Source organism: Sprattus sprattus (genome assembly GCF_963457725.1).
Source record: "Sprattus sprattus genome assembly, chromosome: 17".
Lineage (NCBI taxonomy): Eukaryota > Metazoa > Chordata > Actinopteri > Clupeiformes > Clupeidae > Sprattus > Sprattus sprattus.
This window is the reverse complement of record NC_137915.1, coordinates 25,135,197-25,152,298: the sequence shown is the minus strand read 5'-3', so window position 1 is coordinate 25,152,298 and position 17,102 is coordinate 25,135,197. Positions and strand designations below refer to the sequence as shown.

Sequence of the window (17,102 nt, the reverse complement as noted above, 5' to 3'; positions counted from 1 at the left end):
TAGACCCCACATCATCCAACAGTTGGATGTACCGATGACTTGTGCATTTCAACGCAGAGCGGTCTGCAGCAGGTTTTTGAGAACTTACCAGATGGATGCCGCTGGGGTGACAGTGGCTATTGGTCCTGGGACCAGTAGGCTTTCGCTTAGGCTTCACGTTCGTTTCGCTTTGATCAATTAAGATTGGAGGGCTTAAAGGGCCGCATGTGCTGATATTTGAAGTGGTCAAGGGCTGGAAATATAATAGCCTTACAGTTTGCTGGGTGCTTTAATTATTACTGCCTTGATTACATGCAATTGCCATATTTTATATTGATCGCTTTATATTTCTCTTAACGTGCAAAGTGTCATTCCCGTTGGATGCACAAACTTGTCATCATGCGTGTGCATTCTGCTAACTGCACTGTCCATAACTATTTAATATGACTTAATTTGAAGCCTAGGTTATTCTCTTATTTTCAGTCGATATAGTGGGATTGTTAGAGAGACGTCACGAATGAGTTTTTAATGAGAGAGCCTGTCAACAACCAATCACCGTCCTCACCCCTTCTAAACTCGTGCATGAGAAGCGACGTCATCCATAGCAACGGAGTTTTTATCTTAAGCTTAGGAGTTGGTATTATCCTTAGTATGAGTAGGTCTCAGAGCCGTTGTCAATCACTTTTAAGAAATTACTCCTACGTAAAAGGTTTTAGCGCGAGTTAGGAGCACTCCTAGTGGTAAGATAAAAGGCTTTGTGAATACGGCCCCAGGTCTCTATTGTTACACTAGCTTGATTGTTTTCTCCTCTGTATGGGGGGGGGAGGCATAGCTAGGGGGTTCTCATCTTTGTCAACTATTTAATCTCTGATGAGTTTGCACCCCTGTTGCACAGAGAAGATGTTACTTCTACACCTTTTGTAATTGTTTGATTGATCAATAAGTCAACTTTGGATATTTATGTATTTATTAATTTCTGCATTTAATTGTAGTTCAATATTCACATCATGCAGTATGCTAATTATATATGTCTATATTGATGTATTATGTTTTTTTTCCTCAGGAGGCTGGCAAAGTCAACACTTCTGTTGATTCCATTATTTGGAGTTAATTATGTTGTGTTTGTTTACATCATGGAGAAGGAGAGTGAAGCCATAGAAAAATACAAAATATTCTTTGACTTGTGCTTCGGGTCGTTTCAGGTAACAATAAAGCTGGCTCCTGGCCGTAAACCTCCGAGTGATGTGCTGTGAGAAGATATGTTATCAGCACTCAGTCAAAAAAAAAAGATTACAGAGAATCAGAGAGCATTACTGTGTTATCGAAGTCCTCTAAGCCCATTTTGGCTTCTTGTCAGTAGATGAATTGTAGTATTTGAGACCCTTGCTTACCATATATCAGTATGTCTCCACAACTGATCCAAGAAGAGCTCTCAAGAGACCTTAAGAAATTGTCAGCAGAATGTGCAAAAGATGAATCTTATTTGTAAATATGACCCTTATCTTATCTCTCAGATCCTTCTGTTATGTAATGAATAATTCTCTTATCTCTAGGGCCTTGTTGTTGCCATCCTGTATTGCTTTCTGAACAGTGAGGTAAGTCCGTCCTCCAACCTGACTCTTTTTATGTCAACATTAACTTTATAGTTCCCGCTAGGCAACTCCAGTAAATCCACACAGTTACCTGAAACATTGCTATGCCATTCCAGCTGTAAACCCCAGCTATATCATTCAAGAACATGTACAAACCACCCCAAGTTTCCATTTCTGGCCAACTATACAGTTACTGTTATTATTCCCATAACCTTCATAACCGTGATTGAAGGATATTAGCAGGATATAACATTTAGGACTTCCTTTTCATAATGTATCTCTTGAGGTTCCAGCTGACTCCTCAGTGTTCCTTAAATAGGACAGGACTGACGTGTCTATATTTTGAATTCACATCCAATCACCTTGATCACAATGACTAGATCATCAAGCAATTAAAACACAGACCATGTTGACTCTTTCAGTCAGGACACTGCAACCAGGAACTGATCTCATCACAAAATAAACATTTTAAAACTCCTTAAATGCTAAGGCAAAGGTTATACGGACAGGCTAAATGGTGTTTGCTCGACCATAGAGCTCGGTGCCAAGTGACCACACATGATAAGCATTCCTGCACTGCTCTGTAACTCTACAACTGGATAAACATGTCAGGGACTGTTGATGGAAATCTTGTTAAAAACGGTGCATAGTGTCATAGGCATTAGATGCTACAATGAAAAAGACCAGCCATAGTTCAGAATTGAGATCATTTGTAAACTGTATTAGTGAACGATGAGAGGAGTGGACCTCAGATCTGACCTCAGATCTGTCGACAAGCTCTCTGTGTTGCCTGTGGCCCTTCGTTATACAGAAAGGCACCTCTGCTTCCGGCCCAAATCAACCCTTAAGACATTACAGTCTGACTGGAGGACAAAGGTACCGTGTTGAACCGGGGTTTCTGCTGTGCCCCAGGTCCAGAGTGAGCTGAAGCGGAAGTGGCGGAGCGTGTGCCTCAAGCGCTACGTTGGCCAGGACTACCGGCAGCATAGCTCGTCCATCTCCCGCAACGGCATGGAGAACATGCTGCAGTTCCGGCGCAACACCCGAGCTCAGTCCTTCCTCCAGACGGAGACCACTGTGGTCTGACCAGAACTTTTTGGGATCCGTGGTCCTGACATCTCCCCGAGATTTTACTCTGACCTTTGAACTGGGGTGGGGAGTTCCATCTGAAACCAACCAACTTAAGTGTGAAGCACGTCTTGTGCTACTCATTTCATGTTCGTCTTAAACAGCTGTGGTATTGTACTTAGTAGCTTTGTGCTCGAAGCTACTTTGAGTATTATGGTTATTTTAGTACCTCTTTGATTCTGGCTAATACTTGGTCCGAATAAGGTTTGCATCATTGTATATCACAATGATATGCTCTAGACAAAGTCACACAGAGGACAAGTCAGTTCATTTGCCAAATAGAGTTAATAGTATCTTAGTGTCCAAGTGTGCTGATAATCTTAAAGAAGGGCCTCTGACAACAAGGGGAAAATATTTTTTGTTTACACCTCTGAATGTAAAGACAGTAAAGCAAGTTTATTTATATGGCACATTTCATATTCAGAGGCAATTCCATGTGCTTTACATAAAGAAGCACATGGATAAACATCCAAAGGAAAGATAAAGACAAGTGAAGAAATACAAATATAATTAAAAGGAGGTAAAGAACATAATTAAAAGAACATACAAAGCACATAAAATAGAATATAAACATTGTGGAAGTATTCCTGACTGTGTGTTTATCTCTTTCGGAAAACCGAATAGAGAACCATGGAGCAATAGCCTGAATAGATTCCATAATGGAATCCTTAAAAGAGCCCGATAGAGCCGTTTTCATAGAAAGAACCGAGATAGAGCTTAGCTCGAGAATGGAGCCTAAATAGAGACTCGCCAATAGGGCTTAGCCGTAAGCCTGAGACGTCACTGTCGGGAATGACTAGAGGTCTACATCCAGGATTTAAAGTGCATTATAACAGAACATTGAGAAACTGAATAAATAAAAGGTAGAGTGCATTTGATCAGATAGCAGAAAGCATCTGAGAGCAGTTAGGTCCTAAGTCTAGATCTGAAGCTGGCTATTCTTGTATATTTCTGGCTATACCTTTGATGTCATCAGAAAGTTGGTTCCAGAGCTGAGTAGCATAGCAGCTAAAGGCTGCCTCACCATGTTTAGTTCTGACAGTAGGTATTACCAACAGATTTCTCTCCAGTGAGCTGAGAGGTCTAGCAGATGAAACATATCTGAGAGGTAATGTGGTCCTGTCCCATTTAGTGATTCATAAACAAACAGCAGTGCTTTAGAGTCAATTCTGTGACTCACTGGAAACCAGTATTGGAGTAGTGTGGTCAGTTCTTCCTTTTCGTAAGAACTCTGGCAGCTGCATTCTGTACAAGTTGAAACTGTTTGATGGTAAAGAAAAAAATGGAAATGTAGAGATGAAGACATGTCCTGAATCTTAGAGACACCGACTATCTGTAACACCACAGGCAAAAACAGGTAAAAAGTAATATATATATATATATATATATATATATATATATATATATATATATGTATAGGCCTTCTTTATAGTACATATGTATGATATAGGCCTAGTCCATATACAGTGTCCATATCCAGTCCAGTGTTTGTGATCATCCTACTCTTCCCGTAAGTATTTAGCACAATGCCTTGGCATGTTGGCAATGCCATTATGTTATGCTGAGAGCCCGTCTGTTCACACTTTGTTGAGGTATGGTTTTGAGTTTTCTCTTTGACAGACTGGGGAAGAATGCAAACACCTTTAGAATGGCATTATTTGAAATACATTAGCAGTGCTACCAAATGTATTGTATTTTTAGCAAGTTTAAGATGGCTTTCTCCCAAATCACCCTTAATTTATCATCTAGCTTTGCCCCTTTTTCTTATTGAAATAAACAATCAATTGTTAAATAAATTATTAATAATTGCCTATATTTGTTTATATGGATTTAATTTCTAAATGCCCCGATAAAACACATTACGTGTAGCCTTTCATTCAGAGGTGTGCTGAAAGTACAAGCCATGATAATGTTTAAAAGACACACATGATGCACTCTGTTTTGTTGCTGTTGTAATCTTGGTGTTTATGGGGAAAGACTTTGTGGAGCGCTCACAGTGAATGTCATAATTAGTCGGTGAATAATGTTTCACAGCATGTGAATGTATTTTATATTTTTTTTTGTATTTTTATATTTTAATGAAACACTAAGGATGGATTTGGGAAGGATGTTATTGTCATTATGTGCTGTACAGAGTTGTATATAGGGAATGTTCTTGTCGAGGAGGCTTGCTTATTGCACGAAGGTCTCCTACATCTTGAATATGGAATTCCGGTATTGTTTACTTGGTACAGTGTTATGAAGTTTAGTCTTAATGCCATTTAAAATGAATCGACATGCCCCATCATGGTTTTTTTAATATATATATATATATTAGCAAAAGGTAATAAGGGAAACCGTGAAATAAATATGTTTATTCAGCTTTTGATGTGTCGTGTTTCCGAACTGAATGTATTTTGTTTCTGATTCTGATACTATGACAAGATCCCAGGCTTAGGACGAGAACTGTAACCTCCTCAAAGATTATTATTATCATAGTTGTAAAAAAGTAGTTTTTTCTTTATATCATCATTGTATCATCCTCAGTCTTTGCATTTTTTATGCATTCTGTGAGGGGTTTTACTCTTGGCTGATCAAATATGATCTACTGTATGTGTCACAAGCAAAACCAACATATTTAATGCCAGCAGTCAGTTTCATCCTCACAATATGCCAATTTTCATCGCGTGCTTGACTGCATAATCTTTGACTCGTTTTGCATATCCTTGTTCCATTTTTGCCTACTTGCTGTCTATCTGTAGTGAACACCCTCTGGCAATGTGCCAGTGCTTGGGTAGAGTTAAAAAACGTTCAGTTCTCTGACTATAAATACAGGATATTTGAGGGCTTACCTGCCTTAATACCCTGATATGATAAGAAAATAAACAGTTCAGATATCATACTATATCTATTAGCAGACCTTGCTGCATGAGAGTGAGGATCACTTGTGTGATTTCACCACAGAAATTCTGTCTGGTCTGCAAACACAAGTTGTGTGTGGTAGTTAAGCAATTTTGTACAGCCAACATGCCTCAACATGCACTCCCCCGAAAATACAACCTATTGAGAGATTTTGTTCTTTTATGCTGTATTAGTGTCCTTGTCACACAGAATGAAAGGGATTTCTTCTGACAGCAGCTGGCCCTGTCAGTAGTGTGTGTGGCAATCCTAGGACAGACAGGGTCTATTGTTTTGTCTTAACCCTGCAACAGCCCCTTGTCCCTTGCTCAGAACCATGGGCATTGAGAACTACTTTGATGTGCTTCCCTATGGCCCTTTCATTCTCAGACTGTAATCCAAGGGCCGTATGTCATTCCTGATTGTGGAAAAGGACTCTCCCTGGCACAGAAGAAGGCTTACAAAAGTCTTTCGGCAGAGAATGGCTTTGACCTACATCTTCTTTATACTGTACATCCGAGTGGCTTTGCACCTGGGCAGGGGTGTTCATTGAATTCACAGTGAATTGGGAGCTCATGTGAGGAGCTTTCAAGCCTGTTCATTTTTCTGCTGCTTTGATGCCCCGCCTTATAAATACTGCAGGTACATTTTTGCTTGCCTTCACGCAATATCAGTGCTGCCTGTTGTTTACTTGTCTGCCAAACTCCTAACAATACTATCTTCACAGTGTCTTCCTGCAGGTGCTACCTATCATGAATGTAGGCATTGCGCCCTCGTGAGACTCTGAGAGAGACGTGTGACACGAGATTCAGGCCAACCACAGCACCATGCTTCCTTTCTTTATTTTTGCCAATGACTTTGGCTGAGTTCAGTTTTGGTCTCGATATTGGCCAGAGGACCGCAGGACTCACTCAGTGATGTCACACGGGGCACAAAGTTTACCCGGGTAGCTCCCGCCTTAGGATCCATTCATTAGCTGACCGTGGCTAAATGCTGCCTTTCTTTTTAATTAACCGCTAACTTTCCCCCACAGACCCTCTGCTGATTAAAGAGATACTGGGGGATGCTAACCTGAGCTGACAGTGAGTGCGTCCAGGCTGCCCTTGACCGGGTGTGTGAGAATGTGAGACAGATGGGAAGCTTCATGTATTTGGAATAATTTCCTTTCTTCGGTGAGGGTAATGATATTTCTGACAGTTCCTGAATATTCTTGTCAAGAGATTAACAAAAAGGTTCACGTCAATTAATTTCCCATCTTTTTTGTCAAGCTTTGTCTGAAAGGAGCACAAATAACTTGATTTCACCCTGTTGAATACATCACAGAGGCCTCTCAGAGAGATTGCCTCACAATTAAGTATGAAATAATGACCACATTTAACCAACTTCACAAGAATTTACATTTGATCTATTCTCATATACTGCCATTTTTCTTGACAAAATCCTAGTGTTACATCTATGAAGAGGTTCACGACTAACCTGTAGGTGAAGGTATATATAAATTAAAGTTTGAAACCTGAAGAAAAAAACTGCTTGACTATCAGGTTAAAGCAGCCTACCTGTGCTCCATTTGAAATGTTTGTTGTGAGCAGGAGGTTGATAGTGGCAGAACGTCTTAAGGGACTCCGGGACTGATACTTCCAACCTTTGCTCCCATATAAAAGTTGTTGACACATCTGGAGGTCTGGAGGTGTGCGGGGGGGAGGGGGGGGCTCATCTGACGGGCTCGTGCCTCTGTGTCACAGGAGCTGTGTTATGTGACGGGAACTGTGTTGTGTGACGGGGTGAGAAAACAGGGAGGGCGTCTGTGGGGCACGGCCAGGGGTGACCATTCAAGCAGAAAGCGAGAGAGAGAGAGAGAGAGAGAGGGGGATGAGGGATGAAGAGCTCAGGGGAGCTGATGCGGCAGCACCTCATGCACACGCACGCACACACACACCTAGACACACACACACACCCAGACCTTCACATTCGAATAACTCCACTTCATGGATTGCTGCATCCACTTTAATCCGCTCTGACCCTATTTTAGTTTTGTCAATTTATTGCGTTCTTTGCAATTTTTTCTTTTTTTTTTCTTTATATATTTATTGTTGATATGTGATTGCCCACCGGGGCAAATACAGATGTACTTTGCTGTCCTGTACACAAAGTCTCTAAAACATTTCCCCATTGATATAACGAGTAGTGACTTCCCCTCTCTGCCTTCACTTAGGCAGGGCCTTCCCACAATGGCACCTCACAGCAGGCTCTTCCTCTCTCACGGCCATTAAAGCCCCACCACTGACAGTGCTCTGTCTTTCACTTTATGTTCCGGCCGGGCAGAATCAATAGAACCTGCGGTGGGTGCAGACTGATGTGTGTCGTTTGAGCTGTTAAAAGTATTGCTATCGTTGGTGTCGTGAGAGAAACTTCAAGTCCACCTGCTTTTATTGACAGCTTGAAGGGGCTTTCTCCTCGCTGTCGGGGTCAGGTCGAGAAATCAATACAAGGTGAGGTTGCAGGGAAAAGTGACATTTAGACCTAACAGTGATAAAGTGAGGACAGAGTAGCCAGCCCCTTCTGTCCATGAAAAGCGTCAGTGGGTTTTGGGGCGAAATAAACAAACAGACTTTTAGGCAAAGTAAAAAAAAAACTCCTTTATTGCTCAGAAAATGCTTTGGCAAGGTTGGTGTCTGTGTGTGAGAAAGTGGCGCTTAGGCTGAAGTGGGAGGTCCAGGGGGCTCAGATGGACCGGGCTGAAGTAGACACGCTTGCAGCAGATGGGAGTTCTGCGCACCTTGAATAATGAATGCTCCAACCAGGAGGGGAGAAAACAGTCACCGCTCACACTGTCCTCTCCTCCCCCCCAAGAGGATAGTAAAAAATACTCATACAAAAATAGAAAATAAGAACACAAAAACATTTAGCCCATTGATGTTTCATAAACACGCTTCTAGACAGCACTTGTGTGAGTGCTTTGCTTCATTCAGGTTTCAGACTTGGGTCCTAAATAAATAATGATGATGAGTGTGTAAAAGACAAAGGTAACTTAGAAGACCTAAAGGGACAAATAAAGGCTCCTTATTCTCCCAGCCCTTCCAAAATTGACTTTCTGAACATAAGCATGGCTCCAAATGCCATTCATGTCTTTTAATTAGCCGGATAGGTTTATGATTACCTGTCCTGGCCATAGTGTTTAATTATACCTCTCCTTTGCCCATGATCAAGTTCATTTGTAGGTGGGTCAGGGAAGGCAGTCAAGGCATGAACAGACCTTGCTGAGCAGATGGTCGGCCGAAGACTCTAGAGGAACCGTTGCTCATGATGCAAATCTGCAAATGAGGACACCTGAATGGACTTGTGTGCCAGAGAGGGACCTTTTTCGTCTGTGCATGAGAATAGATGCCAAGCATCTGTCTCTGCTTTTTGTGATATGCTGGGTGTTTTTCAAAGGCATTGGTATGACAACGGAATACACTCTACCTCTGTACCCTTTCTCTCTCTCTCTCTCTCTTTTTGTAATGGTTTGTTAATAGTATTTATTTATATTGATTGCCTGGAGTTTTTCAACTTTGGCGACATTGTGTGAGCTCTACCCTTGACTGGAGCCACGGAGGAGACCAGGTTGTCTTTATTCAGCAGGGAGAATCTAATGTGGCTCCAGGCATGCCAATTAAGATCAGATATATTTCTCTGCGTTTCACTCCTACGCGTCAGTGTCTAATTAAGCACAGCCTTTGTTTTGGTCCATTTATGATGTTCCCATGGGAATGCCAGGCTTTGTTCTTGGTTATTATTTTCCTGTCTTTTGCTTTGAATAAATGCATGCCGTTCTTGAAGCTCTCGGATGTGACCAGGGCTGTGCACACATGTGCTAATGTTTGAATGAAATTGGAGTGAATCCCTGTTACACTCTGTTAAATATTCTTTTTAAATGAGCTGTCGTCAGCTCCTGTGGGACTGAGGATCTCTAGGAGCTTCCAGCAGCTTCCATGGTTTACTCAGTGACCCCCCCCCCCCCCCCATCCCATGCCCACAGATGGATCTGAGCCCTTCACAGAGGCTCGTGATAGATCGGAATGCTGGCATTGTGTGATAGATCTCCAAGTGCTGAAGACACCCAATCCCACCAGTCACCACAGCTCAGTGGTAATTATAAAAATGTGGTTTGGAGAGTCCCCTTGAGGACACGCTCCGCTCTGGATGTGGAGGCTGGGAGAGGTTCTGAGCCATCTCCTCTTTGAGCCTAATAGCACAACATCACCACGTAACCAGGACATCACACAGTTCACTTTAAGATGATCTGTAAAACCCCAATGTTTGTCTCTATGTCAGAACTCTGCATCTCAAATAGCACAGCATATATACCTCTATCTAGGTTGAGTGCTTTTATGCTCCCTTCACTTTGAGAGCTAGTGTAAATAATGTATACCTTGCACGTTCACCAAACAAGAGATCTGTGTCAGTACTGCATTACGGTAAGATTTTACCTGGACAGACATCTCCTCTTTGATTAGAACAGAAAGGAAATGTATAGAATAAATATAGCCGCTAAAGTTAAAAGAAAAAATGTCTGACTAGAGTTTCTCTAAATAGCCCACTGACGAGTTGGTTAGAGCGGTAACTCTATTTGCCTCCAGTTTGTCCTGATGACAGCTCGGGTCCTTTCCCCGGGCATGGTCATGAGGCGTGGGGGAAGGGAGGGGGGTGAGGGAGGGAGTGTAAGGTGCATGACGGCACTCAACTGTCCGCCTATGAATAGCCCAGTCCCGTCTGTCCGAGGGCAGAGGCCATAGCTCTAGTCCCACCGCAGTACACCGGCTAACTGCATGCAAAAGCATCCACCCACTGCTGCTCTCGCCCTGCTGGTCTCTGTTTACCAGCTGATTAAATGAGCACAGGGAGCACCTGATTGGCCCAGACGAATAGAGTAGAGAGAGCCAAACGACTTATTAATGCCTCAACTCTGCGTTGGAACTCAGAGTTAGATACAGCAGCCTTACTGGACAGTCATTCAGGTACTGTGACATGAACCCTAACTACTATTTCAGGGCTCTCAAATAAGGAGGAGAAGATTGTGCTGTGGGAGAAATGTTCAGCTTGACCCGGCAAGAATGACAAGCCTCACCTCTAGTATATGGACATTATTTGGATGTCTGCCTGTCACCAGTAAAGACCCTCGTAGGCCTGGCTCTTGAAGCTATTTCTTAGCCATTCTATTTGACCAAGCATGATGTTAATGAGTGCTTCAGGAGACGGTATACTGTTGGAACATGTATGAGCAACCAGTCCTTGAAATCCTTCAGTCACAGAGCCTGCCAGGATGAGCTGTGTTGTGTTGTGCGTCACGGAGGACGATCATCTGATTTCAATTATTTCTTGTCTACTCATAATACCTGCTCATAATGTCATCTGCACCATAATGGATTGTGCTTCAAATTACTGTTGGTATGTGAGAGGGACACGCGATAAGAAGCTAAATGACAATAACTGATAGGTGAATTCTTTCCCCTCTTCTGATCACATGTTCCATCCACAACTCACCTGAAAGTCATATCCGTGTTTTGTAACGACCCCAAAATAGAGTGGTTTCCATATGATATATTGAAAACTATTCTTCGAAACAAGTGATGATTATTTATTTTTCTTGTCAGGGCCTCAGATAAAAGAGGATAAATATATCTGTGGAATTATTCATGATTCAGTGGTCTGTGAAGGATAATTGAATCAATTGCAAACAATGAACAAATGATCAGTCCTCATTATTCAATCCATGATTCATTTTCTATAAACACCAGATAGCAGTAGTATTGATGGCTGCATCATTTTCACTCAAGCCATATTACATGTGAACAATACTTAACTGTCAACATTTGACATTTGTTTAAGTTTTACATTTCAAGTATTGCTTTGCTTTATAGAATATGTCAGCTACTTTTCACAACAGCATACATCTTGCACATACAAGTAAAAAAAAAAATGTTCCAGTGGCCGATATCATTGGAAACTAAATGTTTCCAAATAACCATTTTGTGTGGTAATTAATGCTGATTGTGACTATGAATGCTTGATTTTAGGTATTTTTGAATATGAGGGAGACATCTCTATCATCAACTAAACCATGCTGCCCTCTAAGGGTGTCTGAGACGAATATATTAATATCATTCACTCTATCATAGTTTTTATGTTTATTTGATGTCTATTTATATGTGGATCACTGTGCATGTAATTTCTATGTGCACATCATTTCTTTGCTGTTAAGTACTTTGAGCTGCATTGTTTTGCATGAAAGATGCTATACAAACAAAGTTCATTATTATTATATTATTATTATTGTGTGGTGAGATGCTCATCAAGCAGAAAGACAAAATTCTTAACATTCATTAGTGTTGTCCTACACCATTCATACAAAGACCTTTGTGATGGAGATGCACTTGCCAATGAATGTTTGAAACACTTACATTATGTTAACATTTTTGGAAAGACACCCATAGAGAAGCAGTTTTTCTTAATATATCACGATCTGCACAGGTAGTTCAGCAGTCAGCACCCAATTCTGCTTAAAGCAGGGGCGGAGTGGGACACAAAAATCCACCGGGACAATTCTGACTGCACCGGCCCACCACCGGCCCAAAACGTGCCCACAACGTGCCCAAAACTGGCCCAACCCGCATCCCCTCCACCTCCCATATCAACTACAGAAACAAACGGGTGGCTTTTGATCATTATTGTTAGATTTAGAGTTGATGTGTGGGTGACAGACATGACAGTGACAGTGTATTTGTATATGTACATTTATGGAAATACGGAACAAATCGCGTCCCGTATTGGCTCAAATGTTATGCTAATTCGCAACAATGTGTCCTGTCAACTCACTCGCATCTAGTTGACGGCTATCCGCAATTCTTGTACATTTTGATGCACTTTCCTCCAGCATCCGCCTCTTTTTCAGTCTGGCCTTTTGCCCCCTCTTTTCTCCTTTCTCTTATGTCCCTCCATCAGGTCCGCTTCACCTGCTCTCTCTCCCTGATAGCCGCTAATTTATCTCCCTAGGTTCACTTGATAAAGGCAGAACGATACGCATTTCCCATGATGCTTTGCTTCGACCATTCTACATTCAACAAAAAAACGAATTAAATCGCTATATATTTGTGGTCATGAAAGTAATGGAGCGTCTGAATAAAAAGAATTACACCAATATAGGAGGCTAAACAAAAATCAGAAGGTTGGATTAATGGGAGTGAGTTTGACAAACACTGCAAAAATGCTTTTCTAACCTAGTGTTATTACTCTTATATTGAGATGAAAAAAAATCTAGTTGGTCTTGTTTCTAGCTAAATTGTACTTACCTAGTGCTTTCTGGTAAGGTTATTTTTGCCTATTTCAAGCAAATATTACTTATTTTAAGAAATCTTAACAAGCCAAATTTGCTTAACGCACTGGCAGCCAAATTTGCTTGTTTTAAGCAGATTTTGCTAACAAGCAATTAAAACAAGCAAATTTGGCTGCCAGTGCGTTAAGCAACTTTGGCTTGTTAAGATGTCTTAAAATAACTAATATTTGCTTGAAATAGGCAAAATTAACCTTACCAGAAAGCACTAGGTAAGTACAATTTGGCTAGAAACAAGACCAACTAGATTTTTTCATCTCAATATAAGAGTAATAACACTAGGTTAGAAAAGCATTTTTGCAGTGTAGGTGTGATGTACAGAGACAAATAGTGCTATAAATAGTGGTTGGACTATCTACCAGTCTAACCTTTGGAGAACTTTTCACGGTTATTTGACGTACATGCAAAGTCGATGGGCCGCTCATGAATTTGATTCAACGGCTGCGAAGGCCGGTCTGCAGGCTGGTTCTCGAGAGATTATAAGCCGACCGGGAAAAATCCCGGTTTTCCCGATGGCCACTCCGCCCCTGGCTTAAAGTAATGCATTTATATTTAAAATAAAGCTTAACAATACTGTATTCATCACATGCCTAGATAGATGTACAGTATATATACTCAAACAATTATTTTACATTTTGGATTAATTAATTCCATTCATCCAAGTCAAAGTTGATGTTAGTCTGGTTAGATAGCAATCCCTCTGTTCACATAAACTAATGAATGAATGGATGAATTAATAAATGACACAATCAATCCATGAAACAACAACCAGTCAATACGAATTTTCGATTTGGAAGAACTTTATTACCACAATTAGTTAAAGGAAGGCGTAGTACGTAGCAACAAACCACTTTTTCTTTTTCCATCTGCATCTTCAAGCAGAAAGATAGATTGTGCCAGGTCTGTTGAGAGGGCACCAGTCATAGTCCAGTCACTACTGCTTCAGGCTCCTCACTCTTCAAATAGTGTCAACACTATAAGCAACGTGTCTACGTGTCTCTCTTCTCTCTTCAAGTTTCCCGAAATGTCTTGTACATGATTATACTCTTCAGCCTTCAGCTAAAATGGTGGCATGCCCACATAGTGTAGATTGCAGTACGGCTGGATGACATGGCGGGCGGTGGTCCACAGGACATCCGCACAGTCTAGGCCAGGGATGGTGGAGCAGGAGGGTGTAGCCAAACTGAGGAGGCTCAGGGGCAGCAGAACACCCAGACCAACAGCAGCACCAACCAAGGCCCCTCTTTTGAAGCTCCACCAGGCCTCACCCAGCCAGCTGTCACTTCAGTGAGGGGCAGAAAATGGGGAGATGAACAAGGGAAAGACAGAGAGGAACAGTAACATCAACACAGATGTAATGGTTTGGAAACCCTAATGACTGACCAAGTGAAATGCGTCACATCACTGTAAGTACATAAATAGACATCCCAATAGTAAGTACAGTTTGATCTCATTGGTATCTGATCCTAACATGTACCTGTTCTCCTCTCCTGCTCGCTTCTCCTCCAGTGCTTTGAGTTCTGCCATTGCTACTTTGGCCTCCTGACTTACAGCAGTTTCCACTTCCTCAGAGCTGACACCCCTTTTCGCCTCCTTGCTGCTGACCTCTCCTACCTCCTCTTTCAGCTGCATTATGTTCTGTTCAACATCCATGATCTCCTCAGACTCTGATCCATCATCTATTTCCTCCTGCTGAATTGAAATTCATTATCATCATAGTTCCTGACCACATTTTCTACAGTCAGTGATGTTACAGTAAATTAATACATGGTTGGGTTAGTTGAAGTCAAGTTGTTATTTGGGATTGAAATACTTGATTTGAGACAGAGAGGCCAAAGGTAACATCAGTTAAAAGAGTTTTTGTTATTGTTTTTATTACACTGTTGTTGCCATAAAACTCACCATGAGTCCAGGTATCAGACTGAACTCTTCAGCCAGAGAAAGAGGGACCTCTGTGGCCAAGGTGAAAGTGCCATCCATCTTCAGAAAACTCCCCCCTTTAGCACTGATAACGTAATAAAGACATTTAAGACCATTTTCTAGACACAAGACTAACAAAGAAACACAGTGAGAAAGATGAAGTACATACACCAATGCAAATTCCAACTGGGCCTGCAGGTCCCTAACCTCCACTTTCAGTTGCTATGGCAAGGAAATTCAGGATGGAAAGACAAAATCATGATTAGATGTTTGCAGAAGTGTGACGTCTGGATGAAAAAATGTACGATAAATAATAACATTTTGAAAGAATTATTTTTTGCAAATACCTCAGCAGTTGTGTTGTACTCCTTCAGGGAAGCTTTATGATTATTGATCATGAAGTCTCTCTGAAAAATAAATGCAATGACAGCATGACGAGATTTAACTTCATTACATGTATTTAACCTCATGTGGTAAACAACCAACAAGAATGCTAGGTCAGACCGGAGTTATGATTCATAGCCTATGAACACTTACTTGGTGAATTATTTCATCTGTTTCAGCAAGCTGCACTCTCACCTCCTCTATCGCTTGCTACAAACAACACAAACACAATATAATTTACTTTACTACTTGACTTGAACCACTTTCAACAGAATATTTAAAGACTTTTCAAACTCCCTTTAAAAAAACATTTTTTTTATAACACTATTACTCTTACTATAACATCAAACATTTACTGAAAGGATCTTAAACCGAGTGTTGACTGAGTGGCAGAAGTACCTCCAAAGCCTGAACCACTTGACTCATATCAGTTATCTTTTTCTTGTCTGATTCTCTCTTTGGCAAAAGAACAGACATCTGAAATATGAAAGGGGGTCAAGATGAGAATGAAGGTGTATATATATACATATCTATTAGCCTGACGATGTCATACTCATAATTCTAGTCAGAATATGAGTCTGAGATCGGACAATTGGGCTGTGATTATGGGGCGTGTTTCAACGAACCAGGAAAGAAAATTCCTCTTCGCTGAATTGGATACCTAGAACCAATCAGCGCAACGTAGTATTACCATCTGACAGATTAAACTTTTACCTGCTCCCGTAGGAAGGACGGCAAAAACATCTTTTCAATCGACAAATGCCTTGATCGCGTTTCTCTGTTCCTCTTTCAAAATGAATGCGCTGTCAATATCTGCTGAGATATGCCTGCTCACGTTACTTAATTAGCACTCAAGGCTAGAAGCTACCATTAGTTTCAACGATTATTTTGGCCAACGCGTTAGCATAACCGATCAATAATGGTCTAGAGTGCTTTAGTTAGGACCTAAAATCCTCGGCAACACTCGTTTTGCGTATACACAACTAACCGAGTCAATGTAGACATAAAAAAGTCGTGTAGATAGCTTAAATCATATAAAATATGTCCCACTAAGCTCCCGAGACGGCGCCATCTTTGTTCGATGTATATTCCGGTATATTCTATCTATATCTGTCCATCAACGTATAAAGCCCGCCCTTACAATTTGATTGGTTTAGATTGCGTTTCAACCTTTTTGAAACGTTAAATCTCTCCCAACTAACTCGATTCCAGACTGAATCTCCCAGAACTAAAATTTTGTGGGCGGAGTTCAGGCTGGTATCCAGGCTACATATCTATCTATAAATCCAGAAATCTCTGTGTGTCAGTCAGTCTGTCTAGGTCGTATCTCCCTGATGGTAGTTACGTTAGTTATGAGATTTCGCATGTAGCTTACGCATGTCATGAACCTGTGCATCCTTGATTTTGAAGATTTTTGAATTTATAGTTTGCGAGATATTTGTATTTTACCGTTTCCCGTAGGAAACAATGGGTTATCGTTTCCCGTCCCGTCGGCACTATGGGTAGTGACGTCACAATCAAACAATATACGCGTATAAACTATCCTGCCTTCACTCAAAGTTCAGAATACCGTTGGATACGAGGTCCGCATTCAAATTCTTCTTGGTGAACAGATACAGACTTTTGCTCAGGTAATCTTAAGACAGTGATTGATTTGATCTATTTGTTTATTTTTAAGCTTCTTTATATTAAGTTTCAAAGTAATGTAGCTTACGCATGTCATGAACCTGTGCATCCTTGATTTTGAAGATTTTTGAATTCATAGTTCGCGAGATATTTGTATTTTAGCGTTTGCCGTAGCCTACGGTGCAAACCCATGTCACCGTTGTAGCGGTGTAGTCTACTCCACTCTT

General features: G+C 41.1%; 1 protein-coding gene across 1 annotated transcript in view; it reads left to right on the top strand.

Moving 5' to 3' along the window:
- LOC308378732 (vasoactive intestinal polypeptide receptor 2-like) overlaps positions 1-2,657 on the top strand; it is a gene marked incomplete at both ends in the record, with an annotated part of 28,688 nt that extends 26,031 nt beyond the window's left edge. Inside the window, 3 exon segments of the mRNA XM_080855705.1 lie at positions 1,043-1,181; positions 1,533-1,574; positions 2,484-2,657. Coding sequence (XP_080711831.1) covers positions 1,043-1,181; positions 1,533-1,574; positions 2,484-2,657 — 355 coding nt within the window.
- Between the last annotated feature and the right edge of the window lie 14,445 nt (positions 2,658-17,102).